Source organism: Macaca thibetana, chromosome 2 (genome assembly GCF_024542745.1).
Source record: "Macaca thibetana thibetana isolate TM-01 chromosome 2, ASM2454274v1, whole genome shotgun sequence".
Lineage (NCBI taxonomy): Eukaryota > Metazoa > Chordata > Mammalia > Primates > Cercopithecidae > Macaca > Macaca thibetana.
Genome location: NC_065579.1, coordinates 53,237,120 through 53,262,804, shown reverse-complemented (window position 1 = coordinate 53,262,804; position 25,685 = coordinate 53,237,120). Strand labels below are relative to the sequence as shown.

At 43.0% G+C, this 25,685-nt stretch overlaps 1 protein-coding gene and 1 long non-coding RNA gene across 3 annotated transcripts in view; one reads left to right on the top strand and one right to left on the bottom strand.

Annotated features, from left to right (window-relative positions):
* Positions 1-510: 510 nt before the first annotated feature.
* On the bottom strand, positions 511-21,328 carry LOC126948257 (uncharacterized). Its single transcript, XR_007723379.1, has 4 exons — positions 21,241-21,328; positions 18,124-18,367; positions 17,239-17,316; positions 511-946 (listed from the first exon to the last, which is right to left on the bottom strand). It is a non-coding gene; the product is annotated as an uncharacterized LOC126948257 (long non-coding RNA).
* A 1-nt stretch (position 21,329) lies between these two features.
* ERICH6 (glutamate rich 6) overlaps positions 21,330-25,685 on the top strand; it is a 46,131-nt gene continuing 41,775 nt past the window's right edge. For both annotated transcript variants that reach the window (XM_050779773.1, XM_050779772.1), the window contains exons 1-2: positions 21,330-21,777; positions 22,813-22,870. In XM_050779773.1, coding sequence (XP_050635730.1) covers positions 21,405-21,777; positions 22,813-22,870 — 431 coding nt within the window. In that variant the 5' untranslated portion in view covers positions 21,330-21,404. The remainder of the gene's footprint in view (positions 21,778-22,812; positions 22,871-25,685) is intronic.

The window sequence follows — 25,685 nt, the reverse complement described above, 5'->3', positions numbered from 1 at the left end:
GGGAACAGAGTGATTAATGGGCTACAGAGCAACATGCCTAAGTTTTGTTGTGACTTCTGCAATACATACCTCACCCATGCCTGTCCATCTGTGGGAACCTACCACTGCAGTGGGAGGAAACACAAAGAGAATGTGAAAGACTACTACCAGAAATGGATGGAACAGCAGGCTCGGAGCCTGGCTGACAGAACAAAGACTGCATCTCAACAAGGAAGAACACCTCCGACTCTGTTCTCTGCTACTCTTCCTGCAGGGGCGATGATCCAACCTCTCCCACCCGGGCTCTTTCTGTTCTTCACCAGGTATGATGCCAGCAGCCCGTCAGAGAGGCCCTCCCATGATGCCAATGATGGGCCCCCCTCCTCCTGGATGATGCCAATGGGATGTGCTCCTGGAATGAGGCTGCCCATGGGAGGTGATATGGTTCTGTGTCCCCACTCAGATCTCACCTCGAGTTGTAATAATCTTCACATGAGGTGGGAGGGACCCGGTGGGAGTGAATAAGTCTCACGAGATCTGACAGTTTTGTAAAGGGGAGTTCCCCCACACACGCTCTCTTGCCTGCTGCCATGTAAGACATGCCTTTGCTCTTCCTTTGTCTTCCACCATGATTATGAGGCCTCCTTAGCCATATGAAACTGTGAGTCCATTAAACCTTTTTCCTTTATAAATTATCCAGTCTCAAGTATGTGTTTATCTGCAGCATGAGAACAGACTAATACAGGAGGCCACATGCCAATGATGCCTGGGCCGCCAGTGATGAGTCCTCCCACCCTCCCACAATGGTGCCCACTTGGCCCCAAATGACTTGACCAGACAGATAAGAATAGAGGCAAGCCTCTTTAGATCAGTTTTATATTACTTGTTCTGCTTCACTGGGAGATCATGGTGCTGTGACTCAGGGTGTTTTCTTAACAGCATGACAAAGAAGACTTGCTCCTCCTTCCTATCAAAAAGAGAATAGTATTGGAGGGGAGAAGTGGGACCAGAAAAAGTGCAGTTTTCATTTGTATTGTGAAATGTGAAAATAAAATTATCAACTCTATCAGTTAAAAAAAAAAAAGGAGCAAAATCAAGGGATACAAGATGGATAGAGGAATATCAGAATGAAGATACACGCAGATGGCAGGGTCAGTGCTCTGTACTGCTGTTATATTAACTGTAGTTAATAATATCTGGGTGGGGAGCTTTCAATTTACCCTCAAAAGTAAACCATTTCCTTTCCTTTTTAAAAAACAACTTTTTTGAGATATAGTTCACATACCATACAATTCACCCACTTGAAGTGTACCATTCAGTGGTGTTTAGTATGTTCACAGAGACGTGTAAGAACACCACAATGAATTCTAGATCGTGTTCATCACCCCAAAAGAAACCACATGCCCATCAGCAGTCACCCCCCATTTCCCCAAACTCCACTGATTCTAGAAAATCATGACTCTACTTTCTTTACAGATTTGCCTGTTTTGCCTATTCTATATTTCATACAAATAGAATCACACAATATATACACGGTCCTTTGTGACTGGCTGCTTTCCTTTAACGTAATGCTTTCAAGATTCATCCATGTTGTAGCATATATAATTCATTTATTTTTATCACTAAGTAATATTCCATTGTAAGGACACACTACATTTTAATTATCCATTTATCAGTGGCTGAATGCTTGGATTGTTTCTACTTTTTAACTATTACAAATAATGCTGATACAAACATATGTGTACAAGTTTGTGTGCGGACCTATGTCTTCATTTCTCTTTGGTGGAACTGAAGTGGAATTGCTGGGTCATAAGGCAACTCCATGTTTAACATATTGAGGAACTTCCAGACTGTCTTCCCAAAGCAGATGCACCATTTTCCATTTCCTCCAATAGGGTATGAGAGTTCCAGTTTCTCTGCATTCTTCCCAATACTTGTTACTGTCTTTTTAGCTATAGCCATCTTAGTGAGTGTGAAGTAGTACTTCATTGTGGTTTTGTTTTGCATATCCCTGATGGCTAACGATGTTGAGCATCTTTTTGTGTAAAATCACTTCTTTTTAGCAGGGACATGAATGAAGCTGGAAGCCATCATTCTCAGTAAACTAACACAGGAACAGAAAACAAAACACCACATGTTCTGACTCATAAGTGGGAATTGAATAATGAGAACACATGAATACAGTGAGGGGAACATCACACACTGGGGCCTGTCAGGGGATGGGGGCAAGGGGAGGGAGAGCATTGGGACAAATACCTAATAGATGTGGGGCTTAAAACCTAGATGATGGGTTGATAGGTGCAGCAAACCACCATGGCACATGTATACGTATGTAACAAACCTGCACGGTCTGCACATGTATCCCAGAACTTAACGTAATATAAAGAAATATCCAAAAAACTCACTTATTTTTGATACTGGTAATACAGTAGTCACACAGACCACATTAGCATAAACTACTTTTTCTTTTGTTAGCATTCTAAACATCTCAGATAAAATTGTATGTAACAAACAATAAAAGAGATGGGGTTGAACATTCTGAAGATGGTAAGTCATTAATTCATTTATTTGAGCCCCGCTTAGAGGCAAGAGATGGTGCTGGGTGCTGGGAGCAGGGCAGACAGCCACACTGGGGCAGCCTCTGCCCACATGGAGCTCAACATTCTATCAGATGGGCTGGCCTTAAACAACTATTTACATAATTAAATAATCACATGCATAAAAAGCTCTGTAAAAGACAAGTAGCAGAGGCTCTGAAACTTATACCAAAGGGTCCTGATGTCATCTAGAGGTACACACTTGGATCCTCAGGGTGTACATGGTAAATGTGGTCATGGGTGGAGATAAGCTTATTTAGGGAAAAGGGGTAGATTTAGAAGAGAAGGGAGATCAGGGATGAGGCATGAGTCACTGCAATATGTAAAGGTTTCATAGAAGAATATTAGCCAAGCAGAAAAGTTAAGGAGGAAGACTAAAGAGGTAGGATGAAAACTGAGAGTTTTCCAAGCTAAGAGATGAGACAGTCTCAAGGAGACAGGAAATCACAATACTGGAAACTGCCAAGAGGAGATGTACAAGATGATGACCAAAAAATCTCCATCGGATTCAGCACCAGAGATGTTATGGTGACCTTAGCAGCAGTGGATGTGGCTGAATGGTGGGAGGTGAAATCAGCCTGGAGTGAAGTGAGCACTGTGGGAGAGGTAAGGAAACAGATAATACAAGTGGTCAGCTCCTTCAAATCTGTGTCGGTAAAAGGAAGAGAGGGGGAATTAGCAGCAGGCAGATATCTGGTCAAGGGAGGGCTGCATTTAAGATGGCAAGATGAGGCGTGTTTAAATGTAGACAAGAAGGATCCACTCCACTGGTAAGGACAGGAGGATGAAGATACAGAGAGACGACATAGCTCAGTGACAAACAGCTCAGCTGCTGGAGCTAGACCACTTGGGTTCAATTCTAGCTTCGCCTGCTGCCTGTGGGACTTAGGGCAGGGTATTTGGCCTCTCTCTGACTCTGTTTCCTCATCCGTAAAATGAAAAAAAATAAAATGAACTACTGTTATAAAGTTAAATAAGAGTGAATAGAAAGGGCTGAGGTATAGATGGAGCCACTTTGCTGATGTAGGATTCCAGAGCCACACCAAATTTCCCCTCTCACCTGAGTTTTGCCCCTAGAGACACATGATTGTTCTCTTTTAATTTCTCACAACTGGACAGTTACTGACTCAAAGGGGTTTGCAATGGACTAAATGTCTGTGTCCTCCCAAAATTCGTATGTTGAAATCCTAACCCCCACTATGATAGTATTAGGAGGTAAGGTCTTCAGGAGGTAATTAGGTCATGAGGGTAGAGTCCTCATGAATGGGATTAGTGTCCTTACAAAAGGAACCCCAGAGAGCTTTCTCACTGTCTTTGCTTCATGTGAGATAAAATAGGAAGAAAGCAGCCTGCAACCTGCAAGAGGGCCCTCCCCAGAACCTGACCATGCTGGCACCCTGATTTATTTCCCACAGCCTCCAGAATTGTGAGAAATAAATTTCCATTGTTTATAAGCCATCCAGTCTACAGTAATTTGTTATAGCAGTATATTAGTCTGTTCTCATGCTGTAATAAAGACCTACCTGAGACTAGGTAGTTTATAAAGGAAAAAAAGCTTAATGGACTCACAGCTCCACATGGCTGGGGAGGCCTCACATTCGTGGTGGAACACAAAGGAGGAGCAAAGGCATGTCCTACACGGCAGCAGGCAAGAGAGCATGTGCAGGGGAACTCCCCTTTATAAAACCATCAGATATCATGAGACTTATTCATTGTCAAGAGAACAGTATGAGGGAAATGACCTCCATGATTTAATTATCTCTACTTGGTCCCACCTTTGACATGTGGGGATTATTACAATTTGAGGTGAGATTTGGGTGGGGACACAGTCAAACCATATCATTCCACCCCTAGCCCCTTCCAAATCTCATGTCCTCACATTTCAAAACCAACCAAGCCTTCCCAATGGTCCCTCAAAGTCAACTCATTTCAGCATTAACTCAAAAGTCCACAGTCCAAAGTCTCATCTGAGACAACGGACCTAAGAGCACCTAAGAGCCTGTAAAATCAAAAGCAAGTTAGTTACTTCCTAAATACAATGGGGGTACAAGCATTGGGTAAATACACTCATTCCAAGTGGGAAAAGTTGGCCCAAACGAACGGGTGCAGTGGCTCATGCCTGTAATCCTAGTACTTTGGGAGGCTGAGGCAGAAGGATCACCTGAGCTCAGGAGTTCAAGACCAACCTGGGCAACATAGTGAGACCTCGTCTCTACAAAAACTTTTTTAAATTAAAAAAATTAGCCAGGTGTGGTGGCGCACACCTGTGATCCCACTTACTTGGGAGGCAGGAAGATCACTTAAACTGAGGATGTCAAGGCTGCAATGAGCTATGATTATGCCACTGTACTCCAGCCTGGGTGACAGAGTGAGACCCTATTTCAATCAATCAATCAATCAATCAATCAATCAGTGCACCACTTTTTAGAGGAAAAGCCTCTCAAGTCTTCCTGGGATTTGAGGTCTTCCATTTCATCAGGGTGTTCTGGATGGGTAGCTTTAAGGGTAGGGCCTTTCTGACTCAGCCTGGGTGCCCCAAAGACTTCAGCACCAGAAAGAGTCACTTTTTTAGTCCAGGCAGTGTCACCTACTTGTTTGAAACAGCATCTAACTGCCCAGAAGCCACCCTGCCCCTCTCTATAATGTGCTTCCCCACAAAACTAGTAGAGTTTGAACTGACAGTTACTTCTCCTCAAATGAGATCCAATTCCCTGAATGCTTCAGGGACAGTATTGGGTGGTGGCTACAGTCCCACCTGACCTCCTGTCTAGGTCTCTTGGCTTTTCTATCTATTCAGATTCCTTGCCTGAACTTTTGATATAATGATTGTAGTGATCTGCCTCAGTATCTAACATCAAGACACTCGGCAAGTTTTCTCTTGAAACTGCATCTCCAACTCATTTCCACCAGATTGGATTCTCTATGCTTGAGAAAAGAACAGCACAGGACTAGCCACCTGCTGCTTGGGACATGACGCCCTGGGCCTTGCTTCTGTCCCTGTTAGTGCCACCTTTTTTGTTTCCTTCACACTTGGGCTCCTTCCTGTTTTTCCAGTTCTGTCCTCTACTATCCCACTTCGGAACGATTTCGATAACAAGGAGTAAAGGATCACCTCTCCCCCTTGCCTGCTAAATGCAACTGAAATTGGAAATAAAACGACCCAACCTCAGCTAAGTTGCAGATGCCAGTCATCAAAAATGAAACCTATAGATTCTATCCATTTTAGTAATTTCCCCGGAAGGCATAATTTTTTTTTTTTAATTTTTATTTTTCTGAGATGGAGTTTCGCTCTTGTTGCCCAGACTGGAGTGCAATGGCAAGATCTTGGCTCACTGCAACCTCTGCCTTTCCGGTTCAAGCAAATCGGGTTCAAGCCTCCACTTCCCACGTAGCTGGGACTACAGAAATGCACCATCACGCCTGGCTAATTTTGTATTTTTTGTAGAGATGGGGTTTCTCCATGCTGGTCAGGCTAGTCTCCAACTCCCAACATCAGCTGATCCACCCAAATCGGCCTCCCAAAGTGCTGGGATTACAGGCATGAGCCACCGAGCCTGGTCTGACATAATCATTTTCAAATTGATCTGTCCTTGTTTTTAATTCCATTCTGTAGCTAACATGGGAATTCAGTTACTTAAAAAATTCAATCTCTTAAAATTAAAAAAGGGGGCTGGGAGTGGTGGCTCACGCCTGTAATCTCAGCACTTTGGAAGGCTGGGGCGGGTGGATCACTAGGTCGGGAGATTGAGACCATCCTGGCTAACACGGTGAAACCGCGTCTCTACTAAATATACAAAAAAATTAGCCGGGCGTGGAGGCAGGCGCCTGTAGTCTCAGCTACTCGGGAGGCTGAGGCAGGAGAATGGCGTGAACCCGGGAGGCGGAGCTTGCAGTGAGCAGAGATTGCACCACTGCACCCCAAGCTGGGTGACAGAGCGAGACTCCATCTAAAATAAATAAATAAATAAATAAATAAATAAATAAGGGAATCAATTAAACAAATCATGCCCTATCTTGTACTGAAGAACCAAGACCTACCTATATTCTAAAATTCTCATTAAAGTATGAATTAAAAGCTATAAAAATAATGTGCTGCACACGTCTTTCTGAAGTAAGCACACACTGAAATCTGCTAATCAGTGATTCTTCAAGTGAGGAGCTTTAACTGGCTTTCCAGGATATTCTACTGGGATTAACAAGGGAGAAAGAAAGCAGGTATTAAGAAATCAAAAAGTGAAGTGATTATGTTCATCCATGTTAAGGAGTTTACCTAGACTTCAATGATCCCCTCAATAATACAATGGTGAAGGATTCTAGAATCCCGCAGCTGAAAATGTCGAGTTCGATTATATTATTGTTATACATATTCCTTTTCATCAACTCGTAGAAGCAAATCCAATACAAGCTAATTGAGCACAAGATGCGGTGTTCTTAAAGTTTCATCCCTGAAGCAGCTGCATCAGCATCATTTGGAAAATTGTTAGAAATAAAAATTCTAGGCTGGGCGCAGTGGCTCAAGCCTGTAATGCCAACACTTTGGGAGGCTGAGGCGGGCGGATCACGAGGTCAGGAGATCGAGACCATCCTGGTTAACATGGTGAAACCCCGTGTCTACTAAAAATACAAAACAAAACAAAACAAAAATTAGCCAGGCATGGTGGCGGGTGCCTGTAGTCCCAGCTACTCCGGAGGCTGAGGCAGGAGAATGGCGTGAACCCGGGAGGCGGAGCTTGCAGTGAACTGAGATTGCTCCACTGCACTCCAGCTTGGGTGACAGAGTGAGACTCCATCACAAAAAAAAAAAAAAAAAAAAAAAATTCCCAGATCTGTCCCAGACCTACCGAATCAAAAATCCAGGGGAGCCCAGGTGCCGTGACTCACACCTGTAATTCAGCACATTGAAGGCCACGGCAAGAGAATCACTTGAGGCCAAAAGTTTGAGGTTAACCTGGGCAACAACATAGGAAGACCCAATCTCTAAAAAAAAAAAAAAAATAGCCAGGCATGGTGGTATGCACCTGTAGTCCTAGCTACTCAGGAGGCTGAGGTAGGAGAATCACTTGAGCCTGGTAGTTCAAGGTTATAGTGAGCTATGAAAGTGCCACTGCACTGCAGCATGGGCAACAGAGCAAGATCCTGTCTTAAAAAAAAAAAAAAAAAGTCCAGGGCATGACACTCAGCAATCTATCTATCTATCTATCTATCTATCTATCTATCTATCTATCTATCTATGTGTGTGTGTGTGTGTGTGTGTGTGTGTGTATTTACACTTTAAGTTCTGGGATACACGTGCAGAACTTGTACGTTTGTTACATAGGTATACACATGCCATGGTGGTTTGCTGCACCCATCAACCCGTCATCTACATTAGGTATTTCTCCTAATGCTATCCCTCCCCTAGCCCCCAACTCCCCAAAAGGCCCTGGTGTGTGATGTTTCTCTCCCTGTGTCCATGTTTTCTCATTGTTCAACTCCCACTTATGAGTGGGAACATGCAGTGTTTGGTTTTCTGTTCTTGTGTTAGTTTGCTGAGAATGACGGTTTCCAGCTTCATCCATGTCCCTGCAAAGGAGATGAACTCAGCCCTTTTTATGGCTGTATAGTATTCCATGGTGTACATGTGCCACATTTTCTTTATCTAGTCTATCACCGATGGGCATTTGGGTTGGTTCTAAGTCTTTGCCATTGTGAAGAGTGCTGAAATAAACATACGTGGGCATGTGTCATTATAGTAGAATGATTTATAATCCTTTGGGTATATACCCAGTAATGGGATTGCTAGGTCAGATGGTATTTCTGGTTCTAGATTCTTGAGGAATTGTCACACTGTCTTCCACAATGGTTGAACTTATTTACACTCCCACCAACAGTGTAAAAGCATTCCTATTTCTCCACATCCTCTCCAGCATCTGTTGTTTCTTGACTTTTTAATGATCACCATTCTAACAATGGGGTTTTCTAAATATACAATCATGTCATCTGCAAACAGAGACAACTTGACTTCCTTTCTTCCTATTTGAATACCCTTGATTTCTTTCTCTTGCCTGATTGCCCTGGCCAGAACTTCCAACACTATGTTGAATAGGAGTGGTGAGAGAGGACATCCTTGTCTTGTGCCAGTTTTCAAAGGGAATGCTTTCAGTTTTTCCCCATTCAGTATGATATTGGCTGTGGGTTTGTCATAAATAGCTCTTATTATTTTGAGATACATTCCATCAATACCTAGTTTATTCAGAGTTTTTAGCATGAAGGGCTGTTGAATTTTGTCGAAGGTCTTTTCTGCATCTATTGAGATAATCATGTGGTTTTGTCATTGGTTCTGTTTATGTGATGGATTACATTTATTGATTTGCGTATGTTAAACCAGCCTTGCATCCCAGGGATGAAGCCGGCTTGGTTATGGTGAATAAGCTTTTTGATATGTTGCTGGATTCAGTTTGCCAATATTTTATTGAGGATTTTTGCATCAATGTTCATCAGGGATATTGGTCTGAAATTTTCTTTTTTTTGTTGTGTCTCTGCCAGGTTTTGGTATCAGGATGATCCTGGCCTCATAAAATGAGTTAGGGAGGATTCCCTCTTTTTCTATTGTTTGAAATAGTTTCAGAAGGAATGGTACCAGCTCCTTTGTGTACCTCTGGTAGAATTTGGCTGTGAATCCGTCTAGTCCTGGACTTTTTTTGGTTGGTAGGCTATTAATTACTGCCTCAATTTCAGAACTTGTTATTGTTCTATTCAGGGATTCGACTTCTTCCTGTTTTAGACCTGGGAGGGTGTACGTGTCCAGGAATTTATCCATTTCTTCTAGATTTTTTTTTTTTTTTTTTTTTGAGACAGAGTCTTGCTCTGTTGCCCAGGCTGGAGTGTAATGGCGTGATCTCGGCTCACTGCAAGCTCTGCCTCCCAGGTTCACACCATTCTCCTGCCTCAGCCTCCCGAGCAGCTGGGAGTACAGGCACCTGCCGCCACACCCGGCTAATTTTTTGCATTTTCAGTAGAGACAGGGCTTCACCATGTTAGTCAGGATGGTCTCGATCTCCTGACCTTATGATCCACCCGCCTCGGCCTCCCGAAGTGCTGGGATTACAGGCGTGAGCCACCGCGCCTGGTCATTTCTTCTAGATTTTCTAGTTTATTTGCATAGAGGTGTTTATAGTATTCTCTGATGAGATCAGTGGTGGGATCAGTGGTGATATTTGTATTTTGTATTTCTGTGGGATCAGTGGTGATATCCTCTTTATCATTTATTGCACCTATTTGATTCTTCTCTCTCTTCTTCTTTGTTAGTCTGACTAGTTGTCTATCTATTTTGTTGATCTTTTTAAAAACCCAGCTCCTGGATTCATTGATTTTTTGAAGGGTTTTTCATATCTCTATCTCCTTCAGTTCTGCTATGATCTTAGCTATTTCTTGTCTTACACTAGCTTTTGAATTTGTTTACTCTTGCTTCTCTGGTTCTTTTAATTGTGATGTTACAGTGTCGATTTTAGATCTTTTGTGCTTTCTCTTGTGGGCATTTAGTGCTACAAATTTCCCTCTAAACACTACTTTAAATGTGTCCCAGAGATTCTAGTACATTGTGTCTTTGTTCTCATTGGTTTCAAATAACTTATTTATTTCTGCCTTAACTTCATTATTTACCCAGTAGTCATTCAGGAGCAGGTTGTTCAGTTTTCATGTAGTTGTGCAATTTTTAGTGAGTTTCTTAATCCTGAGTTCTAATTTGATTGCACTGTGGTCTGAGAGACTGTTTGTTATGATTTCTGTTCTTTTGCATTTGCTAAGGAGTGTTTTACTTCCAATTATGTGGTCAATTTTAGAATAAGTGTGATGTGGTGCTGAGAAGAATGTATATTCTGTTGATTTGGAGTGGTGAGTTCTGTAGATGTCTCTTAGGTCCATTTAGTCCAGAGCTGTGTTCAAGTCTTGAATATCCTTGTTAATTTTCTGTCTCATTGATCTAATATTGACAGTGGGGTGTTAAAGTCTCCCATTATTATTGTGTGGGAGTCTAAGTCTCTTTGTAGGTCTCTAAGGACTTGCTTTATGAATCTGGGTGCTCCTGTATTGGGTGCATATATATTTGGGATAGTTAGCTCTTCTTGTTGCATTGATCTCTTTACCATTATTTGATGTCCTTGTCTCTTTTGATCTTTGTGGGTTTAAAGTGTGTTTTATCTGAGACTAGGATTGCAACCCTTGCTTTTTTTTGCTTTCCATGTGCTTGGCAAATATTCCTCCATCCTTTTATTTTGAGTCTATGTGTATCTTTGCACATGAGATGGGTCTCCTCAATGCAGCACACTGATGGGTCTTGACTCTTTATCCAATTTGCCAGTCTGTGTCTTTTAATTGCGGCATTTAGCCCATTTATATTTAAGTTAATATGTTATGTGTGAATTTGATCCTGTCATTGTGATGCTAGCTGGTTATTTTGCCATTAGTTGATGCAGTTTCTTCATAGTGTTGATGGTCTTTACTTGGTATGTTTTTGCAGTGGCTGGTACTGGGTGTTCCTTCCATGTTTAGTGCTTCCTTCAGGAGCTCTTGTAAGGCAGGCCTGGTGGTGACAAAATCAGCATTTGCTTGTCTGTAAAGGATTTTATTTCTCCTTCACTTATGAAGTTTAGTTTGGCTGGATGTGAAATTCTGGGTTGAAAATTCTTTTCTTTAAGAATTCTTTTCTTTAAGCATGTTGAATATTGGCCCCCACTCTTCTGGCTTGTAGGATTTCTGCAGAGATCTGCTGTGAGTCTGATGGGCTTCCCTTTGTGGGTAACCCAACCTTTCCTTCTGGCTACCCTTAACATTTTTTCCTTCATTTCAACCTTGGTGAATCTGATGATTATGTGTCTTGCAGTTGCTCTTCTCGAGGAGTATCTTTGTGGTGTTCTCTGTATTTCCTGAATTTGAATGTTGGCCGTCTTGCTAGGTTGGGGAAGTTCTCCTGGATAATATTCTGAAGAGTATTTTCCAACTTGGTTCCATTCTCCCCGTCACTTTCAGGTACACCAATCAATGTAGATTTGGTCTTTTCACACAGTCCCATAATTCTTGGATTTCATAGTCCCATATTCCTTTTCATTCTTTTCTCTCCAATCTTGTTTTCTCACTTGATTTCACTAAGTTGATCTTCAGTCTCTGATATCCTTTCTTCCATTTGATCAATTTGGCTGTTGATACTTATGTAGGTTTCATGAAGTTCTCGTGCTGTGTTTTTCAGCTCCATCAGGTCATTTATGTTCTTCTCTAAACTGGTTATTCTAGTTAGCAATTCCTCTAACCTTTTTTTAAGGTTCTTAGCTTCCTTGCATTGGGTTGGAACATGCTCCTTTAGCTCGGAGGAGTTTGTTATTACCCACCTTCTGAAGCTTACTTCTGTCAGTTCATCAAACTCATTCTCCGTCCAGTTTTGTTCCCATGCTGGCAAGGAGTCGTGATCCCTTGGAGGAGAAGAGGCATTCTGGGTTTTGGAATTGTCAGCCTTTTTGCACTGGTTTCTCCGCATCTTCATGGATTTATCAACCTTTGGTCTTTGATGTTGGTGACCTTTGGATGGGGTCCCTGAGTGGACATCCTTTTTGTTGATGTTGATGCTATTTCTTTCTGTTTGTTAGTTTTCCTTCTAACAGTCAGGCCCCTCTGCTGCAGGTCTGCTGGAGTTTGCTGGAGATCCACTCCAGACCCTGTTTGCCTGGGTATCACCAGTGGAGGCTGTAGAACAGCAAAGATTGCTGCCTGCTCCTTCCTCTGGAAGCTTCATCCCAGAGGGGCACCTGCCAGATGCCAGCCGGAGCTCTCTTGTATGAGGTGTCTGTTGGCCCCTGATGGGAGGTGTCTCCCAGTCAGGAGACACAGGGGTCAAGGAACCACTTGAGGAGGCAGTCTGACCCTTAGCAGAGCTCGAACACTGTGCTGGAAGATCAGCTGCTCTCTTCAGAGCCGGCAGGCTGGAACGTTTAAGTCATTGAAGCTGCACCCACAGCTGCCCCTTCCCACAGTTGTTCTGTCCCAGGGAGATGGGGATTTTATCTATAAGCCCCTGACTGGGGCTGCTGCCTTTTTTTCAGGGATGCCCTGCCCAGAGAGCAGGAATCTAGAGAGGCAGTCTGGCTACAGCGCGGATTTGCAGAGCTGCGGTGGGTTCCACCCAGTCCAAACCTCCTGGTGGCTTTGTTTACACTGTGAGGGGAAAACTACCTACTCAAGCCTCAGTAATGGTGGATGCCCTTCCCCCGACCAAGCTCGAGCATCCCAGGTTGACTTCAGATTGTTGTGCTGGCAGCAAGAATTTCAAGCCAGTGGATCTTACCTTGCTGGGCTCTGTGGGGGTGGGATCTGCTGAGCTAGTCCACTTGGCTCCCTGGCTTCAGCCCCCTTTCCAGGGGAGTGAATGGTTCTCTCTTGCTGGCATTCCAGGTGCCACTGGGGTATGAAAAAAAAAAACTCCTGCAGCTAGCTCAGTGTCTACCCCAATGACCACCTAGTTTTACGCTTGAAATCCAGGGCCCTGATGGCCTAGGCACCAGAGGGAATCTCCTGCTGTGCGGGTTGTGAAGATCATGGGAAAAGCGTAGTATCTAGGCCAGAGTGCACCATTCCTCACGGCACAGACCCTCACGGCTTCCCTTGGCTAGGGAAGGGAGTTCCCCAATCCCTTATACTTCTCAGGTGAGGCAACACCCCACCCTGCTTCAGCTCGCCCTCTGTGGGCTGCACCCATTGTCTAACCAGTCCCAATGAGATGAACTAGATACCTCAGTTGGAAATGCAGAAATCACCCACCTTCTGCATCGATCTCCCTTGGAGCTGCAGACTGGAGCTGTTCCTATTCAGCCATCTTGCCAGCAATCCTTTTGTGTGTGTGTGTGTGGGTGTGTGGGTGTGTGGGTGTGTGTGATAGAGTCTCGCTCTGTCGCGTAGGCTGGAATGCAGTGGCGCAATCTCAGCTCAGTGCAACCTCTGCCTCCCAAGTTAAAGTAATTCTTCTGCCTCAGCCTTCCAAGTAGCTAGAACTACAAGTGCACGCTGCCACGCTCAGCTCATTTTTTTTTTTTTATTTTAGTAGATACGGGGTTTCACCGTGTTGCCCAGGTTGATCGCAAACTCTGAGCTCAGGCAATCCACCTGCCTCAGCCTCCCAAAGTGCTGGGATTACAGGCATGAGTCACCATGCCCAGCCAGCAATCTAGATTTTAATAAGCCTTCCACATAATTCTGATGCATGCTCTAGTTTGACAACCACCACTTGAATTCATCCTCCCTTAACACACAGAAGTATCAGGTGTCCCTCCTCATGTATGAAGCCATATTGGTGTCTCTCCTGGCTGGGCTTGTCCCATTAGCCCACTGTGGGAATTAGATGTAATTCTCTACCTCTCTTAACCAGGGTCCATGATGGAGACTGCTAATTGTTCCCCAGGGTCTATGCTACTCTTCTTCCTACATTACAATCACTGGCCATCCCTACATGCTGTCACAACTTTTAGCAAGTCATACAGTTTCCCAGCAAGAAGTGATGCGTCCAATCCTCTCTGGCCTCTAGCTATGGCTGTGCAAATAATTGGTTTGGACCAATAATGTGTGGATGGAAGTGATGCATTCAACTTCCAGATTATATTCTTTAAAATAAACAAGCAAGCAAGCAAAACTCTGGCTGCCTTCTTCTTCCTCTTTCCTTCCCAACCAGAATATTGATATGGTATCTAGTGTGAGGGTGAGGACCTCATCTTAGGGGATGGTGGTGCAACAAGATAGATGAAACCTAAGTCCCTGGATGCTTGTAGATCAGAGCTGCCCCAATAACCTAAACTATCTTCTTCTGGACTACTATGGGAGAGAAATCAATGCACTGCAATCTTGTTGGAACTAACATATTTTTCTTTGTTACACAACCTACCCTATATCTTCTTTAGAAGACGAAGCTTCCTTCCTAGAACTTCAACCCTATATCCTTCCCTAAGGTTGAGATTTCATGCACTCATTCCCATAAACCTACCTATCTTAGTCCATTTGTACTTCAAAAACAAAATACCTCAGACTGGGTAATTTATAAACAACAGAAACTTTTCACAGTTCTGAGGACTGGGAAGTCCAAGACCAAGGTGCCACCAGGTTTAGTGCCTGATGAGGGCCTGGTCTCTCGGCTACCAAGATGGTGCCTTGTTGCTGTGTCCAGGAGTGACAAACACTGTCCTCACATGGCAGATGTATAAAAGAGATGCAAGTTCTCTCAAGCCCTTTTGTAAGGTAATTAATCCCATTCATGAGGGCTCTGCCCTCATAACTGACTCACTCCCTAAAGGCCTCCACCTCTTAATACTCTCACACTGATGAGTAAGTTTCAACACATGAACTCTGGAGCACATTCAGACCACATATCACCTTTTATATATTTCCCCACCAAAGACAGTTGCCACTTTCCATAAAGTACTTCTATTCCGGTAATGATGAGCTATGTAATTTTCCCACTGAGGACATCTACAAAAGCCAGACAAATGTATTTGTTGAAAACTCATAAAGGCACAGAAGAACTAGCAAGGCACTTTAAAATAACTAGGCTAAGATAATGAAGAAGAGGAGAATCTGGAGAGGTGTCTTTGGGCTTGCTTTTCCCCTGAAGCATTTGCCAATTCTAGAACAGGTAACTGAGAGTCTGAGTAAGATTTATAATGGTCTTGACTGGCTAAGAAAATGGAAAAATGAGAGTCAAAGCCAACCAAGGGTAGAAGAGAGGTGCTGGTAACTCCCCACCTGAGACTGGGGCCTGAAGGGCTGCATTTTAAGCATATTTTAAGCATAAGGGTGAAGTAGAAATAGAATATCCTTGTAGGGACACAATCTAGTTTTGAATCATTGTAATCACTGAAATTGGATTAAGATGATCCTGAATTATGAGGCCTCCTAGGTGCCTTCCTAAAGCAAATATAATTCCTTCCAGAGGAACTTAATCCTGAACCTCAAATTTGTCCACCATTTTTTTTTCAAATAACATCTGGCATAGGATAAAAAATAACCAGGTATTTAAGGAGACAAGAGTACATGAATAGTAACAACAATAACAAAATATTAAGAGCAAGGATAAAGCGGATGCCACTGCTAATTAAGAGGCAGAAATGGGCATTCAGAAATCATCTTCTGAAAAGAGCTTGTCGGGAGAAGAGAATGTGATGTTTAGAAAGATGCCCCTCATAGCTAATGCAACCAGGCACTTTTTTTTTTCTGTTGCCCAGGCTGGAGTGCAGGGGTGCAATTACAGCTCACTGCAGCCTCAACCCCCTGGGCTCAAGCAATCCTTCCACCTTGGCCTCCCAAAGTGCTAGGATTACAGGTAGGAGCCATCGCGACCAGCTTTAGGAACATTCTTAATTAGCCATCATCAAAGCTACAGTTCTTTCAAGTTGTTCTTCTACCATGAATCAGAACAATGCTTAATTAAGGTATTCTGAAGAGATACTGTACTTTCTTCATGGATGTGCTAGGGAGCTATGTATAGCCCATTCAAAATATTCTATATGCAAATAAGAAGTTTAAGCTGGACAAAAATTCACTTTCCTGCCTTTCTCAAAGTGGTGGTATTCATGGCAGTCTTTGAGAGAAAATGGAAAACAGAAAAGGAAACAAAAGGAACAAAGCTGGAGGCATCACACTACCTGACTTCAAAATATACTACAAAGCTGTAGTAACTAAAACAACATGATACTGACAAAAAACCAGACACACAGACCAATGCGACAGAATGGAGAACACAAAAATAAATTCACATACTTAGAGCCAACTGATTTTCGACAAAGGTTCCAAGAAAGCACAATGGAGAAAAGACAGTCTCTTCAATACATGGTGATGGAAATTGGATATCCACATGCAGAAGAATAAAGCTAGACCCGTATATTTTACCATATACAAAAATCAAATCAAAATGGATTAAAGACTTAAGTGCAAGACCTGAAACAATAAAACTAGTAGAAGAAAACATAGGGGAAATGCTTCATGACATTGTTCTGAGCAAGGATTTTTTTGATAAGACCCCAAAAGCACAAGCAACAAAAAGAAAAATAGACAAATAGAATTATTTCAAACTAAAAAGCTTCTGCGCAGCAAAGGAAACAATCAACGGAGTGAAGAGACAAGTTGCAGAACAGGAGAAAATATTTGCAAATCATACATCTGACAAGGGGTTCATATCAGAATATATGAGGAACTCAAAAGCTAAATAATAATAATAATGATAATAATCTGCCAGAGTATGGTGGCTTACACCTATACTGCCAGAACTTTGGGAGGCCAAGGTGGGAGACTCACTTGAGACCAGGAGTTCAAGACCAGCCTGTGCAAAATAGTAAGACTCTGTCTCTACAGAAAATTTAAAAATTCGCCAGGCATGATGGCACACACCTGTAGTCTTAGCTACTGGGGAGGCTGAGGTGGAAGGATCACTTGAACCCAGGAATTTCAGGCTGCAGTGGGCCATGATTGCACTGCTGCACTCTAGCCTAGACAATAGAGCAAGAATCTGTCTCAAAAAAAGAAAAAGTGGTATATAGATACAATGGAATACTATTCAGTCATAAAAAAGAATTAAATCCTGTCATACACAACAACATGGATGAATCTGGAGGACATTATGTGAAGTGAAATAAGCCAGGCATAGAAAGACAAACACCTCATGATCTTGATCATACGTGGAATCCAAAGAAGTTGATCTCACAGAAGTACTTAGTAGGACAGTGGCTACCAGATGCTGGGGAGGGTAGGACAGAGAGAAAATAAAGAGAGGTTGGTCAACAAGTACAAAGTTATAGTTAGATAGGAGGAATAAGGTCTGGAGTTCTACTGCACAGTAGAGTGACTATGGTTAACAATATTACATATTTTAAAATAGCTAGAAGAGAGAATATTGAATGTTCTCATCACAAAGAAATGATTATATAGTTTGGCTGTGTCCCCACCCAAATGTCATCTTGAATTGTAGTTCCCATAATCCCCATGCGTCGTGGGAGGAACCTTGTGGGAGGTAATTGAATCATGGGGGCAATTACCACCATGCTGCTGTTCTTATGATAGTGAGTGAGTTCTCACGAGATCTGATGGTTTTATAAGGGGCTTTCCCCACTTTTGCACAGCACTTCTCCTTCCTGCCATCATGTGAAGAAGGATGTGTTTGCTTTCCCTTCTGCCATAATTGTAAGTTTCCTGAGGCCTCTCCAGCCATGCTGAACTGTGAGTAAATTAAACCTTTTTCCTTTATAAGTTACCCAGCCTCAAGTATGTCTTTATTAGCAGAGTGTGAAGGAACTAATACAAATAATAAATATAAGAGGTGATGGATATGCTAAATATTCTGATTTGATTTTCACACAATGTACCACGTATTGAAACATCACACTGTATCCCATGAGTATGTACAATTATGATGTGCCAATTAAAAACAAAATCAAAGAAAGGCAAACAAAATATCAAATGATGATAATATACAATATTATATATATATAATACAATTACATAATATTATATACTTGAGATAGGAAATTTTTAAAAAATCCATTACCTCTTGATATGGTTTGGCTCTGTATCCCAACCAAAATCTCATTTTGAATTGTAATCCCCACATGTTGAGGGCAGGACCTGGTGGGAAGTGATCAGATCATAGGAGTGGTTTCCCTCATGTGGTCTAGTGATAGTGAGGGAGTTCTCCATGAGATCTGATGGTTTAAAAGTGGCAGTTTCTGGCCAGGCATGGTGGCTCACACCTGTAATCCCAGCACTTGGAGAGGCCAAGGCGGGTGGATTACCTGAGAGCAGGAGATCCAGACCATTCTGACTAACATGGTGAAACCCCGTCTCTACTAAATAGACAAAAAATTAGCCGGGCGTGGTGGCGGGCTCCTGTAGTCCCAGCTACTCGGGAGGCTGAGGCAGGAGAATGACCTGAACCCAGAAGGCCAAGCTGGCAGTGAGCCAAGATTGTGCCACTGCACTCCAGCCTGGGCAACAGAGCGAGACTCTGTCTCAAAAAAAAAAAAAAAAAAAAAAAAAAGTGGCAGTTTCCCCTACACTCTCTCTCTCTCTCTCTCCTGCCACCAAGTAAGACGTGCCTTGCTTCCCCTTCACCTTCCGCCATGATTGTAAGTTTCCTGAGGCCTCCACAGTTAGGGGGCACTGTGAGTCAATTAAACCTGTTTATGTTATAAATTATTCAGCCTCAGGCAATTCCTTATAGCAGTGTGAAACCGAACTAATATACCTCTGAAGCATTCACTACATTAGAAGCTAACATTTTCTAAACGGAGATATGTGGTCCTAAAAAAATAAAATAAAATACAAAATCAATCCTCAAAAAGAAAATAGGCCAGACAGCTGTAATCCCAGCACTTTGGGAGGCCGAGGTGGGAGGATTGCTTGAGCCCAGGAGTTCAAGACCAGCCTAGGCAACACATTGAGATGCCATCTTAGGAAAAAAAAAAAAAAAATGAAGAAAATAAAGAATAATTAAATTTTATCTCAAAATAGCACCATGAATTAAGTGGAAAGGTACTGATATTTCCATTCTACACACCAAGAAACTGAGGCTCAATAACCCCAAAGTCACAGTTAGTCAGGGCAGGTGCCTGGTTCTCAAATCTCAAATTCATGAGTCAAGCTAGACACCAGGAACGGGGAAGGGGAAATGTAAACTGACCCAGCATCATATTATCTCTGAACAGCCAAAACAAGAGAGTGGCATCAACTCGTGGGAAAATAAGACACTGTTCTTTGCATAGTAAGTAGATCCAAGGGAACGAGATTCCATAAAATGTTCAAAAAAGGCCTTAAATAGAGGGTCTAAACAAGGAGTACTTAAACAAATCAATTCACCACACAATTGAGAAAATGCCAGGGCAGTCACAGAACTGAGCTAGAGCAGGCACTTCAGAGTAAGCACAAGCACTGTCACCCTTGCTCTCTGCCAGCCCCATGTCACATCCCCACATCCTGACTTCCAGTCTGCTCTCTGAGGACCCTGGTTGAATTTCATAGCTTCTGAGATAGCTTCCAGCATCAAACTGCTACTATTGCCCAGAAAAGAAATGTGCTTTTTCTTATTTTCTTTTTTAAATTCCACTTATCTTATTTGTACCTCAATATCTGTATACATAATTCCCTGTTCTGGCCCTCCTTTCCTGCCCTGAGCCTGCTGGAAAGCTTTTCACTTTCCTCTCTGGTCACCACATTTTGCCCTTCCTTTTAAAGCAACTCAAATGTACCCTCTCATCTGTGCTGCCTGCTCCTTTCGCCTGCAAGATCTCGTCTTTCAAAAATATTCCCTAGCCAGGCACAGTAGCTCACGTCTGTAATCCTAAGAACTTTGGGAGGCCGAGTTGGATCTCTTGAGCCCCGGACTTGAGACCAGGAATTTGAGACCAGCCTGGGCAACATAGCAGGACGCCATCTCTACAAAAAGTAGTCCCAGATACTCGGGAGGCTGAGGCTGGAGGATCAGCTTAAGACGGAAGGCAGAGGTTGCTGGGGAGCTGAGATAGCACCACTGCACTCCAGCCTGGGCGACAGGGTAAGACCCTGTCTCAAAATAAATATAATATAGGCCAGGCGCAGTGGCTCATGCCTGTAATCCCAGCACTTTGGGAGGCTGAGGCAGGCGGATTACCAGGTCAGGAGATCAAGATCATCCTGGCTAACACGGTGAAACCCCATCTCTACTGAAAATGCAAAAAATTAGTTGGGTGTGGTGGTATGTGTCTGTAGTCCCAGCTACTCGGGAGGCTGAGGCAGGAGAATTGCTTGAACCCGGGAGGCTGAGGTTGCAGTGAGCTGCGATCGCGCCACTGCACTCCAGCCTGGGCGACAGAGCGAGACTCCGTTTCAAAATAAATATAATATAATATAATATAATATAATATAATATAATATAATATATAAAATTGGTGAGGCGTGGTGGCACACATTGTTGTCCTAGCCACTTGGGAGACCCAGGTGGAAGGATCACTGCAGCCCAAGAGTTCAGGGCTGCAGTGAGCCACGATGCCGCCACTGCACTCCAGCCTGGGTGACAGAGTGACACCCTGTCTCTCAAAAATAAAATATATATATATATATATAAAACAAAAATTTAAGTAAATACAAAGTCCCAGAAGGACGCAGGTAGTATCTAGGTGGCCAGATGCTTCAGGATTTTCTGCTCCAGGATGGATAGATGGGCCAAACAGGACCCAGATTACAGCAACGAGCAAAATTTATGGGAGGCTAAAAATCTCGCTAATCAAGATTAATTAATATTAATCTAACAATATTTAAGACAACTAACATTTAAGGCAATTTTAATACGCTTATTAATATTTAAGGTAATTTTAAAAATATCCGCAAAAGAGGGCCCAAGGACTGGCGCCTGATTTTGTAAATAAAGTTTCACTGGAAGCTCCAGCAAGCATCTGTCTACTCAATAACCAGACTCCAGCATTCGCAATATCAAATGGCACTGTGTGTGTCCATCGCTAGAAGCCACTTCCTCCACCCGTTTAAAAAAAAAAAAAAAAAAGCTCCAAATAAGCTGAGAGACGAAGAAAAGATCGTTTCTCTGCAGGCTGCCAGGGGTTTCAGAGACGCCGGACGCTGGAGAGCAGGGATAGAAAGAAGCTTGCGGTGACCCCTGCCGGCCGCCGGCACCCACATTCTACCCGGCTAATCGGGTCCTGCCGCTTTAAATCCGGGAGGCTCCGCGGCGCAGGGCAGGCAGTTGCCAGGGGAGACCAACGCACAACAAAGGCGCACGCCGGCCAGAGCCGACAGGGGCCGCGGCCACTGAGCTGGCTGTAATCCCGCCTCCCGCCAGCCATGGCCCATTTGCGCTCGCCTAGCAGCTTCGGACATCCGGGGAAGAAGAACCAGAAGGAGTCTGAGGAGTTAGAGGAGGAGGAGGAAGAGATGGAGGAGGAGGAGGAGGAAGAGGTGGAGGAGGAGGAAGAGGAGGTGGAGGAGGAGTTTGTGGGGGAAGAGCAGGAGTCGGAGGCCCCTGAGAAGTTCAGCGACGAGTACCTCTGGAAGGTCATGGACATCGGTGACTACGACTACGACTTCCCAGACGTGCGCCCCCGCTTAGCCAGCATCGTCAGCCCTAGCCTGAGCTCTACGAGCGTGCCCAGCCAGAGCGCGACCAGTACCGAAATACCGAGCGCCAGCCCACCCTCCAGTGCCTCCTCGCATAAAAGTACCGCCCCCGACCCACCCCTTCTTCGAGGGCTTTCTGGTCCCCAGGGGTCACCTGGTCCACCCACTCCCGTGCCTTCGTCGACCTGCGCGTCGTGCTTCATTTCTAAATGCATGCACCGTTCCACACACCTAATTTCTCTCACGTCCTTGTCAGAGGCACTGAACCCTTGGCTGAGCTGTTGTGATGATGCACGATTTAGGATATAGGCGAAACACTATAAAAGTTGAACTTGAGCATTGCTGTATGGAGTGCTTTTTTATTTTGAAACAAGAGTCTCGCTCTGTCGCCCACGCTGGAGTGCAGTGGCTGCAGCCTCGACCTCCTGGGCTCAAGCCTCCCATCGCAGCCTCCCGAGTAGCTGGAACTACAGGCACACGCCACCAGGCCCAGCTAATTTGGCGTCTCACTATGTTGCCCAGGCTGATGGGAGTGCTCATTTTTATAACATTTTTGCGTGCATTCACACCGTTACATCTCTCTCTCTCTCTCTCTCTCTCTCTCTCTCTCTTCCCCTATCCCTTCTCCCTCCTCTCCCCCTCCCTCTTCCTTCCCTCCCTCTCCCCCTCTCTTTCTCTCTCTCTCTCTCTGTCTCTGTCTCACACACACACACACACACACACACACACATATTATTTCCAGAGAAGTGCCTCAAGGGTGTTGTACTACTAAAACCGTCCTGCAAAAAAAAAAAAAAAAAAAAACAACTCTCTATTGTGTTTAACATCCTGTACTGAAGCCACTCAGTCACTTTCTTGAAAAAAGAAGCAGAGAAGTCTTTTAGAGTAGGTTTCTCAAGCTCTAGTATTGACATTTTGGTCTGGATAATTCTTTGTTGGGGAGGGTTGGGGACTGTCCTGTGAATTATAGGATGTTTAGCAGCATGCCTGTCCTCTACCCTTGTCTGTGCTAGGAGCACACACCCTTGCGATGATCAAAAATGTCTCCAGACCTTGCCATGTGTTCCTGGGAGGGGGCAGAATTGCCCTTTTGATTTAGAGGGAGTAGCTGATTTTTAAATGTTTCATTCAACAGGTTTCCCTAAAATATTTCAGACATTTAGGAAAGACATGTCCGAAATGAGTATAGATAGGTAAGAAAATGTTTTCAAATTTCACATTTTTTGAACCCAATAATGTTTACCTTTTGAATAAACATGTTAGGAAGTAGAGTAAAATAATCCAGGGCATTTATGACTTATTTATTTTTAAAAGTTTTTTTTAATATACACTGGTAGACACTTTGGAAGAGATAAAGGTTCCCACTTATCCCCAGCTTATTACCTAGCTCTAGAGATTACATGTCCACTTACCAGTGTAACATGAAAGAATAACTATATGTCATGTGTACAATTGTAAGTGCTTGAGAATTTAGAATATAGGCTTTAATTGGCTAAATGCAAGAGTGACCAGGGACACCTTTTGTGGAAGAGAGTGGAACTAATGGCCTTTCCTTTTTCCTTCCGTCTCTTCTTTTTCTTGTTATTGCTATTAGCCTTCAGGCACTTTAACTATAAGAAGAAGATACCAGAGAAATGCCTTCTGGAACATCTTTGTAAATACACCCTGAAATCTCACACCAAACCTGAGTCAGTGATCTTGAATTACTAGTTACCCTAACTTTGCTTTTGTAAGCAACTTTTAAATTCTTAAGTTTAAGGAGAATTGTTCTGTCTCACTTAGATGTTTTTAGTTATCCTTTTAATTAAATTTGTAGTAGAGATAAGGTACGCACATGGTTAAAAAAAAATCAGACTATACAAAGGTGAAAAAGTGACAGTCTCCATGCCCTTCTTTCCTCCTACTCCCATTCACCTTCAGTTTTGTTTCCATTATTAATTTAAAATAACGTTTTCATTTCTTGGTTTATCAATTTCTTATGTATTGAATTCCCACCTCTCCACTTTGGTAGTTATATTATTTTTAGTTTTTCTAACATTTAGGACTTTGAGGTATTTAAACCTCTACTTCTTGATTTATCAGTTTTAGTATCTATTGACTATTATGAAAAATTAACATGTTAATGCACTTCCTCCTTCCATCTCTCTTCTCTCCTCTTTTTTCCCTATTAACAACAAACTATATGATGTGATTAAAATGCAATATATATGTACATAAAGTTATATTACTTTCCCAAGCTTTATTATGCTTATATTATGGGGCTTGTTAATTAAAGTGCTCTGGAGTTGTTTCTAAAAATTGAAAACCAATAAACAATACTCACACTTCCATGTTAACAAACCAGTAATATGATTGAATCTATGGACAAGAAAATATAATCTTATGTCTGTAAAACTTGTCTCTTAAAAAGTAAACTTTTTGCCAGACGCAGTGGCTCACTCCTGTAATCCCAGCACTTTGGGAGGCTGAGGAGGGCAGATCACGAGGTCAGGAGTTCAAGACCAGCCTGGCCAACATAGTGAAACCCCGTCTCTACTAAAAATACAAAAATTCACCTGGCATGGTGGCGCATGCCTGTAGTCCCAGCTACTTGGGAGGCTGAGGCAGGAGAATCGCTTGAACCCGGGAGGTGGAAGTTGCAGTGAGCCAAGATCGCACCATTGCACTCCAGCTTGGGCAACAGAGTGAGACTTCATCTCAAAAAATAAATAAATAACAAACGTTTTTGACTCTCCGTTGTTATATCTACAGTTTTTCTGGGTTGGCTCACTAGTCACACTTTGTTGGTTCCCATATTGCCTTCTTTCTTTTGTTCCTTTTCCTTTTGCTGGAGATACTCCTCGGGTGAATTTTTTATGTAGGTCTCATGGATAGTTAAATTTCTGAGTTCTTGCCTGCCTTGAAATTTCTTCATTTTGCCCTCATACTTGATTTGTTAAAAAAACAAAACAAAAGAAAACCAACCTGCCAAAAACAAGAGATTTAAAACCATTTTTCCCTCAGAGTTCTAAAGACATTGCTTCATTGCCTCCTAGTAGCCCATACTGCCTCACCAGTCTTATCCTCAGACCATTCTGGTATATAATTACTTCCTCCCTTTTTCTTCTTTTCTTCAGAACTCCTCCTAGATGCTGTTGAACCTCTTCGATAGGTTCTCCATCTTTAATAACATTTCCTTTGTATTTTCAGTATCTTCAGGATTTTTGATGTTTGTTTACCTGCTATTATGCAGCCCTTGTACAGAATTTTTTTATTGCAGGATTCATATTTGTCATTTCCAAGAACCAGTACTTGTTCTCTGATTGTTGCTGTTCAAAATCATTTGGTTTGTTTTTTGTGGTTTTTTGTTTTTATCTCTTTGAGGGCAGTGTTCTAATGTATTAAAGTTCTCCTTTGTTCTTTGTATTATTTTTTCTTTCAAAGTCAGTTGTTCTGTTTATTTCTCTTGCTTTTTCTCTTCAATGCTACTGATTTTTCTTAAGTGGTAATCCTTTGTTGCCCATTTATATTTTTAAATGAATGACTGATATATAGCTAGAATGGAATCCTTCCCTAGCTTAGTAGTTCTGTTTTCTGACAGAGCTTGCATGGGAGAGTCTGCTATGATCCCTGTACAGGTGGGTGGGGCTTATTAGAGTCACTTCCTGTGGAGTGTCTGGGCAGGGAGGAGTCAAGTTGGGTAATCCTACTATTACTAGAGTTAGGACAAGGACACTTCAGTGTATGGTCGTGGTTTATTTGTTTGTTTGTTTTTGAGACAGAGCCTTGCTCTGTCTCCCAAGCTGGAGTGCGGTAGTGCAATCATGGCTCACTGCAGCCTCCACCTCCTGGAGTCAAGCCATCCTCCTGCCTCAGCCTCCCAAGTAGTTGTGGCTACAGGCACGGAACACAACACCTGGCTAATTTTTTTATTTTTTGTAGAGACATGGTCTCACCATGCTGCCCAGGCTGGTCTTGAACTCCTGGGCTCAAGCTATCCTCCCAGCTCATCCCCCAAAAAAAGATTTG